This window comes from Heloderma suspectum, chromosome 5 (genome assembly GCF_057233095.1).
Source record: "Heloderma suspectum isolate Gila_16-S chromosome 5, 16-S_ref, whole genome shotgun sequence".
In the NCBI taxonomy this organism is placed as follows: domain Eukaryota; kingdom Metazoa; phylum Chordata; class Lepidosauria; order Squamata; family Helodermatidae; genus Heloderma; species Heloderma suspectum.
Genome location: NC_139462.1, coordinates 95,020,656 through 95,034,199, shown reverse-complemented (window position 1 = coordinate 95,034,199; position 13,544 = coordinate 95,020,656). Strand labels below are relative to the sequence as shown.

Here is a 13,544-nt window from a genome sequence, read left to right as displayed (position 1 = left end):
ACTTTACTATTGGAAGGCTGCTTGGGAGAGGGAGAGTGGTGCACATGCATTGCATGCAGAAGGTTCCAGGTTCAATACTTGGTATTTCAACCCAGAAAGGATGATTGGTGGCAAAGGGAAAGTCCTGTGCCTTGGAAAGCTGCTGTCAGAGTATACAGTACTTGGCGAGATGTGCCAAAGGTCTGATTCTGGATAAGGCAGTTTCATATCTGTTATGAAGAGGTATACTTAGAATTGTGTAGTGTCATAGACCTGCGTGACGAGTGACTAGCTATATTTAACTTGTAGCACTTGGACACTTACCAGTAGCAATGGGCACAGTCCCCACCCACCCCCAATTCAGAATTAGTCTGGCTAAAGCAAATTATTTTCCAAATAGATCGGAAAGTAAATCGTATTGTTTCTGAGTGTATTCCAAAATTTAGGCCTCGTACGTTCCCAGTAATATCAAGGGCTCAGCAGCTGCTGCATCCCTCTCAAGTCCTATCACTTTCCCTTCTTTCAGAACCTATCTGGCGGTTGAAGGGAGTGTGCTCAGCTTGTCCTTTCCCAGGGGTCCCGAGTTCTTATGCTGCTAAGGTAGCTTCCTTGTATATAATCAAAGCCCCATTGCCAGCCTCCCCTGTTGTGGCTACCAGCTACGTTTAAGTGAGAAAGAAGTGGATGATGGTGAAGAGGGCACTATTACGAGCCAAGGCCAAATTTGAGAAGATGTTTAGGCTCTGTTTTTTTGATGGACTCAGATTCTGAGCTGGGAGAGTTGATTTCTGAACCCCACTATTCCCCCCCCCCCGGCAATTCTACTTATTAGACTGTAAGTGAATGCCACTGTAATAATTCTATATCAGAAGTATTTGCTTTTTTACTTCTTCATCCACTATGTTCCAAGAAACTGTCCTATTTTATTTACCAATTATCACTCTTGAAATACCAGAGTTCCCTGGAATAAAATCTTGACTAAAGATTGGAAACATATATTTTACCTGGTGTCTGACTGTTGGCTAATTTACATGATTTTCTTTGTAGGCAAACATTCAGTCAATCATGGCCTCTGAGAAACAAGTGAACATTCTGATGAAACTACTAGATGAGGCACTGAAAGAGGTGGACCAAATTGAACTGAAGCTGAGCAGTTACGAGGAGATGCTGCAGAGTGTAAAAGAACAAATGGATCAGATTTCGGAAAGCAACCATCTAATTCATCTTAGCAATACTAACAACCTGAAACTGCTGTCAGAGATAGAGTTCCTTGTTGTAAGCATGTGAAGTACTTATGCCATTGTTTGTTCAAGCACATAGTCCATACATGCCAAAAATTGAGGGTGCGTTACAATAGATGAAAAAGTAAAGACTACACTGCAGCTATATTAAATATCAGTAAAATGTGTTTAGCTATTCAGTTGCATACACTAGGATTCGAAGAATTGCTCTGGGTGTGCCCAAGGGCTTGGGTGTGTTCCGTAGGATTTATTACCATTTGTTTAATTGCTACCTGTAAACTAATACAGCCTTCCTCAACCTGGTGACCTCCAGATGTTTTGGACTTCTAGATTGAATTGTTAGGAGGACAGCCTAAATTTACCTTAAAGGTCATGATGGGCTATACAGAGAGATCAAGGCAGATTCTTAGGTATGTAGGGCCCAAGCCAATTTGTATTCCCTAACAATTTTCTATTTCTTGTGTTTTTCTTTTGTTATTGCCCTGGTTCCTGGAGAGAGAGAGAGAGCGAGCACGCGCGCGTGTGTGTGTGTACACATGCGCACACATGCTTGAACTACTTTGTAACCTTGCTGCTCTGTGTTGTGGATCATCTGAAGGCAGTGTTGGTGCACAGACCATATCCAGCCTGCCAATGCTTTCCCTCTGTGGCCCTGTTCTGCCTCTATGTAGTGACTTGACTGCAAGCAGGTCATTCCAAGGGGGAAAATCTTAGCAGGCCTGGATATAGTTTGTACGCTACTCTTCTTTTAAATGTTTGTGCTCTCAAATTAATTTAGCTATTTATTTGGAAGTGTCTGTTTAACAGCAGCTATGGACATTTATAGAACTGCGAACATGAAAGCTAATTTCCAGAATCGTTATTGTGGGTGGAAATTAGTTTTTAGAGGGCCTTGTTTGGAACATTTTAAAAAAATTGAGCTCCTTCCTCTGGTACATGAAAAGTAAGTGCTTTAGATCTTGGCCTAACCGTGTGAATATTTGTTCTTCCAGAACCATATGGATTTGGCAAAAGGTCACATCAAGGCCCTCCAAGAAGGAGACCTCTCATCCTCCCGGGGCATTGAGGCCTGCACTAATGCAGCAGATGCTCTTTTACAGTGTATGAATGTAGCTCTTCAGCCAGGTAATTAGTTTTATAGACTAAACAAAAAATAACGTTAGCACTGTTGTATCTATCCACTTCAAGCATTCTAGTTCCATCCAGTCCCTTTCTCTTTTCAAAAATCCTCTTTATCGAAGCAGTCTCTTTCATTTTTCTGATTAATAGGACATGAGAAGCTTGATGCTGTCAAGCAGCAACAGCAGCGCTTCAGAGAACTGCGGGAGCAGTTTGCACGGAGACTGGCCAGTCATCTCAACAACGTATTTGTTCAGCAGGTATTTTTTACTCCTTTCTCATCTGTTTTGTAGGTGATTGCTCATTTTGGTTTTCAAAGCTTTCAGTGAACTATGGGTTGAATCCAGATGTAGGTATGTGCAATTGGGCTGACTGAAGTGGACTTCCTTGCCCTCCCTCCCTTCCCATGGCACCACTTCACCACTACCACCACCCTGAATGCTACACAAAGGTTAGGGGAACCTGCTGAATTTGTGGGGCAGGGGAATCCTGGAAAATTGGACAGAACCATCTTCCTGAGTGGAGCTCTGCTTACAGACGGTGGTTCCACCCGATTTTCAGGGACCCCAACCTTCCCCCTGTAGCATAGCCTACCTTATTCAGCAGGGTCTCCTGACCCTCTGTGTAGCATGGGGGAGAGGGAGGGCTGAAGGAGTTGCCAGGGGGACCGGGGTGGGGAAGTCCATTTCCACCACCCCAGCTTGTTTGTTAATTGTTACATTTTTAATCCTCCCAATAACAAACGTTCTCTGGGTGGATTACAAACAGTTAAAAGAATAAAATATAATACAGATAGTTAAAAGAATAAGATACAGTTGCCTACATCTGGATCGAACTCAGTGTATTTTACTAAGAGCTTTCTTTAAACCATCTGGTAGGTTTGCATCACCGCACTCCCTTAATGAGATGTGGCCTAGAAAAGTGCCCAAAATTATTCAGCCACTGAGCATACCCTTTATCTAGAATACGATTAAGCGCTTACTTCTTGCTACTAGGGCTCCAATGTGCAACCCCAGTGAATCAATGCTGCCTGACTTTTGTAGTGTGAGAGATAAAATATGAATAATGCTTTTTCCCAACAACTATTGCTAGAAGATGTGAACATGGCCGCTGGCTTAGAAGAATGTACAAAAGTATTAGGCAAATTAACAGAGGTCAAAGTATACCTGATGTTGGCTCTTAGGCACTAAACTCAAAAAGGCAGCAGGGCTTAGAGCCAATATACAGTCAGGGCCAGAAATATTGGAACAAGGATAACTGTTTTGGCAGTTGGCCTCTGTACACCACCACAGTGAAGTTGAAAGGAAACACACCCAGATGGGAGCGAAATCAGGACTTTCAGCTGTAATTCAAGGGGTTTGACAAAAGTGGGGCACTAACCATTCAGGAAGGACAGCCAGTGGCATACACACACACCCATCGTTGGTGGCTCATAAGTAATGGAACAAATGGCTGACAGGCAGCTGCATGGCCAGGTGTGGCCTGTTTCTTGGGTACCCCATGACCAATCAAGCAGATAAAAGGCCTGGAGGTGGTTCTGAGTGTTACATTTGCATTTGGTAGCTGTTCACTGGAACTCCCAACATGAGGTCCAAAGAGGTGTCCATGCGAGTGAAGGAGGCCATCATTAGGGTGAGGAAACAAAATAAACCCATCAGAGAGATAGCAAAAACAGTGGGAGTGGCCAACACAACAGTTTGGAACATCCTGAAAAAGAAGGAATCAACTGGCAAGCTCAGCAACAGCAAAAGGCCTGGAAGACCACGGAAGACAACTAAAGTGGATGACCGCAGAATTCTGCTCATGGTGAAGAGGAACCCTTTCACAACATCTAGCCAGGTCAAGAACACTCTTGCGGAGGCAGGCATGTCATTGTCAACATCTACAGTCAAGAGATGGCTGTATGAATGTAAATACAGAGGCTTCACAACAAGGTGCAAACCACTGGTAACTCTCAAGAACAGACAGGCCAGATTAGTCTTTGCCAGCAAACGCCTAAAAAAGCCTGCCCAGTTCTGGAATAAGATTCTTTGGACTGATGAAACCAAGATTAACTTGTACTAGAATGATGGGAAGAGAAAAGTATGGAGAAGGAAAGGAACAGCTCATGATCCAAAGCATACCACATCATCTGTCAAACATGGTGGAGGAAGTGTTATGGCATGGGCATATATGGCTACCAATGGAACCGGGTCACTGGTGTTTAGCAATGACCTGACTACTGATCAAAGCAGCAGGATGAATTCTGAAGCATATAGGGCTATACTTTCTGCTCAGATTCAGCTGAATGCTGCCAAACTGATAGGCCGCCTATCAATATCAATTCATATTGCAGATGGATAATGACCCAAAACATACAGCAAAAGTTTCTCCAGGCAAAGAAGTGGGATGTTCTTCAATGGCCAAGTCAGTCACCTGATCTCCACCCAATAGAGCATGCTTTTCACTTACTGAAGACAAGACTGAAGGCAGAAAGACTCACAAACAAGCAGCAGCTGAAGGCAGCTGCAGTAAAGGCCTGGCAAAGCATCTCGAGGGAGGAAACTCAGCGCTTGGTCATGTCCATGGGTTCCAGACTTCAGCCAGTCATTGACTGCGAAGGATATTCATCCAGGTAGTAAAGGCGATCCTTAAGTTTGAAATGATGTTGGTTTGTTCCATTACTAATGAGCCACCAACGATGGGGGTGTATGTATGCCACTGGCTGTCCTTCCTGAATGGTTAGTGCCCCACTTTTGTAACCCCTTGAATTACAGCTGAAAGTCCTGACTTCGCTCCCATCTGGGTGTGTTTCCTTTCAACTTCACTGTGGTGGTGTACAGAGGCCAACTGCCAAAACAGTTATCCTTGTTCCAATATTTCTGGCCCTGACTGTATTTTTGATTACCACATACTTGGGTTGTTCGTGCAACACGACAGCCCACCATGGATTATTTAACCCACAGTGAGGCTGCGGGGTGTGTGTGTGGCTGCTATTTTGAATATGCAGGTCGTGTCATATGAACCCAGCAAGCATAGGTTATGTGAGGGGATTGCACATCCCCCCCTCTGAGTGGGGATTGCATATTCAATTTGGCACTTGTGGGTTAAAGAACACATGACAAGCTGCGGCGTGTTCATCCAAGCCCAGTCACTGTGGATGAATGCAGTACCTTCTTTGAGAGCTTCCCAGGGGAATCGGACCGGCCACTGTTAGAGGCCGAGTGATAGACCAGCAGGGCAGGTCTTAACTCAGTATTGAAGATAATTCAGTAGTCCTTATTTGTATGGTTCCTATGTGCATCTTCGCTCCCAATAGAGCCTTGACTTGTGGTGTTCAACAATGGATGGGTAAGTCTTGTACTGGATGGCAGCCCTATGGGCCTGGCATACTGCTATCCCAAGGACATCTTGTTTTGGAAATATGCTCAGCTTAAATGAAAGGAATTTGGAACTGAAGTTTAAAAAGTCATATCCAGATGCAGTTTTGAACAGTGGTAGGTGTGCATGTACCAGCAACTCTATCCTACATTTGTCCCTTGTCCACACTGTAGGTAGCATTGAATGAATTACTGCCCACAGTGTGGACATGGGACGAATGCAGGATGGAGTTCCTGGTACAAGCACGTCTCCCATGGCTTACCCTCCCTTCGGTTAGGGTAAGCCATGCAGTTGGAAGTTGTGCTATGATAGTGCAACCCCCCCCCCCATACCTACAATTCTCCATTTTGATTAATCCTGGATCCTATCATCTTCAGAGGCCCTCCTCTGGGTGACCTCACCAAGTGAGATGAGCCAAGTGGCTAGTGGCTACTAAGCAAAGGGCCTTTTTAGTGGCAGAAGCCCAGTTGAGGAATGCCCTCCCATTAGAGCAGGGGTCCCAAATGTGATGCCCATGAAGCAGTCCCAGGATCTGCACCCACGAAGCTTCCCCCCCCCATTTTTTAAAATATACATGGATTTGTATATATATCCCTAGCAATGAATACATATGAAATGCCTACATATGAAAATACAACTTTCTAGCAATTATACATAGCCTTGCTATTTCTTTCTGCCTAATCCCTTTCCTTGCTATTTTTCTCCCTTCCCCATCCCTAGCCTTCTTTCTGTCTCTTCCTAGCCTTGCCCTTTCTCTCCCATTCACCCACTTCTCATGCTATTTCTCTCTCCCTCCTCTTTACCACACCCAGCCTCTTGCCTCACTCTTTCTCATCCCCGTACACCTTTCGTGTGCTATTTCCCCTTCCCTTCCAGCCTCTAGCCTCGCTAATTCTCTCACCACACCTTTTAACTAGCCAGACCCCCATGGCAGCCATTATGTGACTAACCACATCCTCCATGGGAACCATTTTGTGGTGATGCCCACAGCAGTTTCTCAAATTCTCAAATGTACCCACTGGTCCAAAACGGTTGGGAACGCTGCCTTAGAGGTTCACCTGGTTGCCTGTGTTATGGTCGTTTTAGTGCCAGGTGAAGACCTTTTTATTCTTCCAGGCTTTGTAGTCCTTCCGTTTTTTTAAAAAAATGTTTTTTTTCTGTTCTTGCTATTTTGAGATGTTTGTTGTTTATATATAACATAATTTCTTTGTATGGTCCTTACAAAGGAATATTTGGTTTGACTTCTGTGCCATCCTTGTTTTGAAGCTTTGTAGGTAGTACATTCACAATTCATTGTCCAGAGTGGGTTGTAAAGGTGTTTCTACTCAACAGTTTTTTTTATCCCTGTATTTTATCTCCAAATAGTTTATAGAGCTGGAGAGTAACAGGTCCTACTGTCTTTCAGTTTCTGTGAGTACAGCATTTGAATCAAGCTGCTTTAATCTACTCAGCCTCTTCTTTAAAAAAAAAAAAAAAAGCTTGCTAAGCCTAATTATTTCCTGCAGTGTTGCCTCTATAAAATAAAAAATATTGCTTATGGCTTGAGGGAATAAACCCTCCTAGCTGTTACCTCAGCTCTACAGCTTCCCACATAAGTCATTTAATATGCTTTGTAAAAGATGCACAACTAAGGCAAAAAGATGTTGAATCAACATGGACTGTGAAGTGTTTTTGGGTTGTAGTAAGTGCATTTGTTTGTGCATGACTGATGGGTTAAAGTTGTATCAAAGTGAATTACTGTTGGAGGGAAGACAGATGGATAGCTCTGATTCACTAGCTCTCAAAATTAAATGATAGTTGAGTCATTCCAAAGTATTTCATTTTTTCCAATAATAGAAAACCATTGGAACCTGCAGCAAAACATTGCCATTTTCTGTGCCCACTGAGCATGCTCAGTCCTCGTTGGGCTCTTTGGGTTTTTCCCCTCTTAGGGCTTTTTCCTAAATATTTTTTGTATTTCTGCAAACCTTGGGGTTCACCCAAATCTTTTGAGATCTCCCTCTTGTGTGCAGATGGTGCCATTTTGATTGCATAAAGATCCGTGCTTAGAGAATGAGTTTGCTATTAGTGTACAGGATATCTAAGTATCCTGGTAGCTTTGAGCTCTGTATGTGAATATTGGCACTGATCACATTTAGCATTTTATTTAAGTTTATCTAACTCGAGAGAGAGAAAATGGCTTCCATTTTCAACTGCAAATTGTGTATAATACAAATAGATTCACTGGATCTCTTGTGCTTGTATAGGGTGATGTTGTGTTTCCATAGGTAGTTGAGTGAATGGGTGACAAAGTGGCTTAAATGTATGTGAATGATGTCTATTAACTGGCACTGTTTTGTATTTAACATCTTATCGAGAGTTGCATTAAAAAAGTAAACATCAGATTTCTGTTGAAAGCTCTCTCTTGTTAAAAAATTAAAGCATTCTGGAGCAAATGGCTCAGTCAGGAGTCAAAACAAAAACAGAAGGGTTCATTTTCACTTTGCATAAGTGAGTGTGGAAGATGATTGCACGTGACCAACAGTGCAAATGAATTAATTCAAGGGACAATAATTTATCTCTGAAATATAAGGTTAAAGAGAGCCATCTTGAAATTTTCAAATAGAAAAAGCAACTCCTGATGAGAAGACTGCATTGTGGTTGCAAGAAATAATTCCTAATGCATAATTTGTAGCTCAGCATTTATTTTGTCCTTTCAGTGTTTTGTTTTGTAAAAGCCTATATGATAACTTTCTGCCTTTCAAAGTACAAAAAGGAACACAGAACAGCTGGAAGGCATACCTAATAAATGGCAAGCAATATCTGTCTGGCAAAGTGGCAATTTCTCGGGATATCCAGCTGTGTAGTTCTACCACTGTGTTCACTCACACAACTTTCTTCTGTTGCTTTCTTCTGCCAAGGGCCATGACCAAAGTTCCACTCTTGCTCAGCACTCCATCGAGTTGACGTTACCAAACCATCATCCCTTTCACAGAGACTTGCTCCGATATGCCAAACTGATGGAGTGGTTAAAGAACACAGATTATGAGAAATATGAAGGGCTGACAAAGGTGAGTGGCTCAGACGCCAAGGGAAATAGTGCAGGGAGCATATTGCTATTCGGTAAAATCAAGCCACCCTTTCTTCTGCTACCTTAAGATGGCAATTTGAGATAATTTACCAGTGTGTGAACTCCTAGCTCTTGAATATTAGGGAAGCTATTGCTGTGGCCTCTTCATTCTTCCTTTTGACTTCTCAAGATGGGGTCAAAGGGAACGTTTGTTCATTGTGATCACTGCATGCTTTCTCTAGTGCTTCCTGTCAGACTCAAGGTTGCAGTTTCAGTTGTGTCACCTTTTGAGGTGCTTGCACATACTTCTTTGGTGTACATTTTTGGTTTATTTTTTTACTTTTCTCCATCTATGTGTACACATATTCTATATTGCACCATTTAAATAATATTTTTACACACCTGCAAGGTTGCCACTGAAAGAAATTTGAAACAAAGTCAAACCAGAGTGTAGTTTTATACATAGGGCAACCAGCTGCATGGGTTTTGGGTGCTACTTGTAGTTTTCAGATCAAGGTCAATTTACCATGTCAAAAACATGCGCTTGCCGAACAAATGGTGAGCAATAGTTTTGTGAAATTAAACGTGATGGGTAGTAGCAAAGTCGACACTACTGCTAACATAAATTCTGTTGCACTAGCATGTGGCCTCTTAACACAACACCAGGAATGTTTGCTGGTGTGACAGGTTTCATGGGGAAACCTGTCACACCAGCAAATGCTGTTGGCGTTGCACTAGAGGTCGCTTATGTTAGCGCAACATGGTTTTTGTTAGCAGTAGTGGCGACTTGGATACTTCCCATTATTCTGAGGATTTCGCAATGTAATGATATACTAATATAAGGCTGGCTTTGCAAGTTAGTGGCTGTTGGTTAGGTTGCACTTCTCTGTCATTGAAAACCAGGGATCACTGGGTGTATGGCCTACAGCCAAGGTAAGGGGAATAAAGTAAGCTCTTCTTGTTTTGCTCCAGTCACCGTATTTTATGGTGCAGGAAGGCATCTCTTGGTTTGTCAAAATGATCCTAAATTTGGGCAGTATCCAGTACTGCCACTGCACCGCTGCTCGTTCTCTTGCCCCTGTTGAGACCTACTGCAGGTGCAACAAGAACTAGCGGTTCCTAAAGCAACCCTGGAAATGAGCGGAAATGCTTGTTTCCAGAATAGGATAGCTCAGCAGAGCAACCTTCTGTGAACATCACTGATCTGTCCCGTTCTGAAAACAAGTATTTCCATTTGTTTCTGGTCGCCTCAAGAACTGCAAACAGGTACCATTGGATACTGCCTTCTGTGTCTAGAAGTGATGTTTTCTCTTCTTGAGGAGCCAACTATACCTATAATTCTGCATTTCTTTTTCTTTAAGAACTATATGGATTATTTGTCACGGTTGTATGAAAGGGAAATAAGGGATTTCTTTGAAGTTGTCAAGATTAAAATGACAGGTGCAACCAAAGAAGGAAAGAAGTTTGGTAAGTTTCTCACAAGTGCTACCTTTTTTCAATGTTGTGTCTCAACAGTAGATAGTGTCAGAATAATTTGAAGTGGTTCCTGCTTTTGGAAGTGAAACAAATATTTTAGTCGTTGTTGCAAAAGTGTTTCAACGGGTTTTGAGCAAATAAGCTTTCCCTCAGAGCAGGTAGTAGATGTGATGTAATTTCTCAAGTTAAATGATGCACCCTTTGTGGAGTCTGCCTGTTCTTGACAAGTAAAGTAGTGATGGCACCACTGACAGTCTATATAGCTGTGCTTGGTGCTTTCTGATTTTCTGAAGACATGGTCCTATGAGTCTTCTGTGTGGTAACTCTAGTGCCATAAATGTGAGCTGTGCTCAGAGGTCTCAGTTAAGCATGGCACTTCTAAATATTAATAAGTGCAAATATTTGGAACCTATGAGGGGATTATTCTAAACAAAACCCCAGTGATGGAAGTAGGAGTTGAACAGTGTGGCACATTTGGAAGTGTAGGAAGCAGTGCATAAAGTGTAGGAAGTGGTACATAAAGACTTGCAGTGGAATTCAAGAAGGGTTCTTGGGTTGTCCAAATTAGATGCTTTTTGTTCCTTCCTAAGTGCCCTGAAGTGAGAATAGAGTAGCCAAGGGAAACTCTTCCCTGACTAGCCTTGCCAGATAACACTTGCCCTATATCTTTCTGGATATAAATTATATAATTGGTCCCGAAATCTTGGACTAGGGTAGGATTTCACAGGGTAAGAAAGCTTTCTTCCATTAAGAGCCACATGCCCTCAGAAGTAGAATTTGGGGAGCCTCATGCCAGCATTGGGTGATGCTTCCTCACCTGCACATGCCTGTGCAACCACTCCCACAGTTGAACCTTCTTTTGTTTGTCCTTTTAAGGCAAGTTGCTAGCCCTTAAGGCTGCAAAGGTAAACTCAAATGTATATGAGCAATGCTTTGTGATATATCCAAAAACCAGAGAATGTGGACAGAGTAGGTTTTCCAGAGTCAGGGGCAGGGGGGTGTATAACACACACACCGTGTGTGTGTGTGTGTAAAATAACAACAGTGAGGGGAAAGAGCAAATAAATAGTATTGCCCTAAATATTCCCTCCTCTCTCCCCCGCATGCCAAGCCAGTGGCTTAGAGAATTCCTTGTCATTGTGAGGTGTTTTCTTACTGTGAAGGAAGAAGGTACAAGTTTCTAGCAGTTCTTAGTCCTCTAGCCAATGATAAAGCCAGGGCTGCCTTCCTTCTGGAGCCCCAGGGCAAGCTGAAGACATATACGTATGTGGGGGAATCACTTAAATGCACATTTGCATAATCTGTACAGATTGAAGAATTCACTTTTTCATGATATGCAATTTGCGTTACTTGGCAACCAGAACCTTGACTTCTTTCAACTACAGAATATACATACCCCTCTACCTATACTATGAAAAATTGTATATCTATGAAACTGAAGTTTGTTAAGTTCTTTTTTTGTTTTTAAAAGGATTGCTTAGAGGCTGTGTGTCAAGCACTTTATTCTGCACCATCTTTAAATTCCTTAGGGCTTATAAACCTTGTAAAAAGTCTTTAATAAAGTAGCGCTGTGAGTAAAACTCGCAGGTGCCAGGATATTTACATGTCTTGCTTAGTGTGTATTGTTTTATTTACCCAGCATGTACAGCAGGATTGTTCATCCATATTAAAAGCACAACATGTCTGCAGACTTAAAATTCCTGGATTCCAGTTTGTTATTATACTGTGCATATTGCATGGATGCTGCTCTGATTTTACTGAGTCAATGTCCTGAAATTCCTGCAGGGAAGCATTCTGTTACAAGTTGCATATGAAGAGAAGAATTGTACAGAATGAACCATATCAGAATTTAATAATGTATTAGAAGTAGTATCAACACCCATGCTAAAATGAAGGGTTAGTGGGTTGTAATTATTTTTTTTCAAACAGAAGAATCCCACTGAAACAATAAATCTAGAACTGGACATGACAGACAGTGCAATCTTATACATGTTTATTCAGCAGTAAGTCCCACTCTGTTCAATGGAGCTTACTCCCAGTTTTGTCTGCACAGGATTGCAGCCTAAGGATGCAGTCCTGTGCACACTTAGAAGTCAATCCCATTGAAGCAACTTACTTCTGAGTAAAGATGTGTAGGATTGCACAGCACATGTATTTATTTCCTACAGACGTTGTTCATCAAATCTACCTATATAATTTGTCTTTCCATTTGTAAATACTGGATTGGAATGCAATTTCCAAGCCTCTTTTAGCATTAGGTAATATGGTGTCCTGTGATTTTGTGTTTGCGGCCTGACAGTTTCTCCTCTCCAGTAGTGGTTAAATCCTGCCAGATTTGTATTTGTGTAAAATGTGTAGTAGTAAAATGTGTAAACACAGGAAAAACCATATTATTAGTAGCACTTGTGGACTCATGGTAAATCTAGTTTGCCCGCAGAAATGCTGCTCCCGCCCCCCAGTGGTGGGAGGGAAGGGATGAATATTTCTAAAGCATGTGTTGTACTGTGTGTTTCAACTGAATTTAATGTTCTCTGTCCTGGACTTCATCTCAAGATTGGATGGCATTTAATGTAATCCTATATACCACATGGAAAGGTGTTTATGGCATTGAAATGTATTAAAGTAGCCAATAATGAGATAATATTCCAGGTTTACCAGATTTACAGGAGATTGGAATATAGATATAGTTTTGCCTTAAAATGCAGGTTTTCCTTATGTAGTACTATACAGTATAAATTTTGCAAGGCCTTCTTGTAGCCCTCATTAGTGGACGTAAGAATGTAATGGTTCCCCCCATTCCTATAATGGACTATTTCTCATATGTATTAAGCTGTGATTTTGACTTTTCTACATATTTGTAGCACTCCAACTCTTTGCAAACAAGTTGGGCTCTCCCATTGTCAGGACCAGACCAGCCACACAAGCATTAAAGCAGTCACTTAGAGGCACTTGCCCTTCAGTAGGAGGTGGCCAAGGGAAGTGGATGCTGTGTACAGTCCAAGAGCAGCCACATTGCAGAGGATATTGGGACAGACCTCCTCGATCGTGGGCAGCCACTGCTCATAAAATGGTGGGCAATCCAAAGATGTGTCTCAGAATCTCCTGTAAGGGATCCTTGGTCACATCTCTCCAGTTTGCGTGCTGTAGCCTCTTTGGGCAGCCTTGAGCAAGATCTGCCTTGTCTTATCTGTGATGTCCACTCCTGTGTGCTCTGAGAGCTCCATCAGCCATAACTGGACAAATGGGGGCCCTTGTGCAGTTGGGACTCACAGCCATTGGTTTGTTCTCTCCCCTCTGAACACCAACTGGTAAGCTTTCAG

General features: G+C 42.3%; 1 protein-coding gene across 4 annotated transcripts in view; it reads left to right on the top strand.

Moving 5' to 3' along the window:
• Nucleotides 1–13,544, top strand: part of EXOC1 (exocyst complex component 1) — a 45,447-nt gene that overhangs the window by 18,930 nt on the left and 12,973 nt on the right. For 2 of the 4 annotated variants that reach the window (XM_084856726.1, XM_084856725.1), the window contains exons 6-11: nucleotides 1,027–1,254; nucleotides 2,213–2,345; nucleotides 2,490–2,599; nucleotides 7,065–7,109; nucleotides 8,600–8,749; nucleotides 10,110–10,215. In XM_084856726.1, coding sequence (XP_084712852.1) covers nucleotides 1,027–1,254; nucleotides 2,213–2,345; nucleotides 2,490–2,599; nucleotides 7,065–7,109; nucleotides 8,600–8,749; nucleotides 10,110–10,215 — 772 coding nt within the window. The remainder of the gene's footprint in view (nucleotides 1–1,026; nucleotides 1,255–2,212; nucleotides 2,346–2,489; nucleotides 2,600–7,064; nucleotides 7,110–8,599; nucleotides 8,750–10,109; nucleotides 10,216–13,544) is intronic. The other 2 variants (XM_084856728.1, XM_084856727.1) reach the window with 1 other exon arrangement.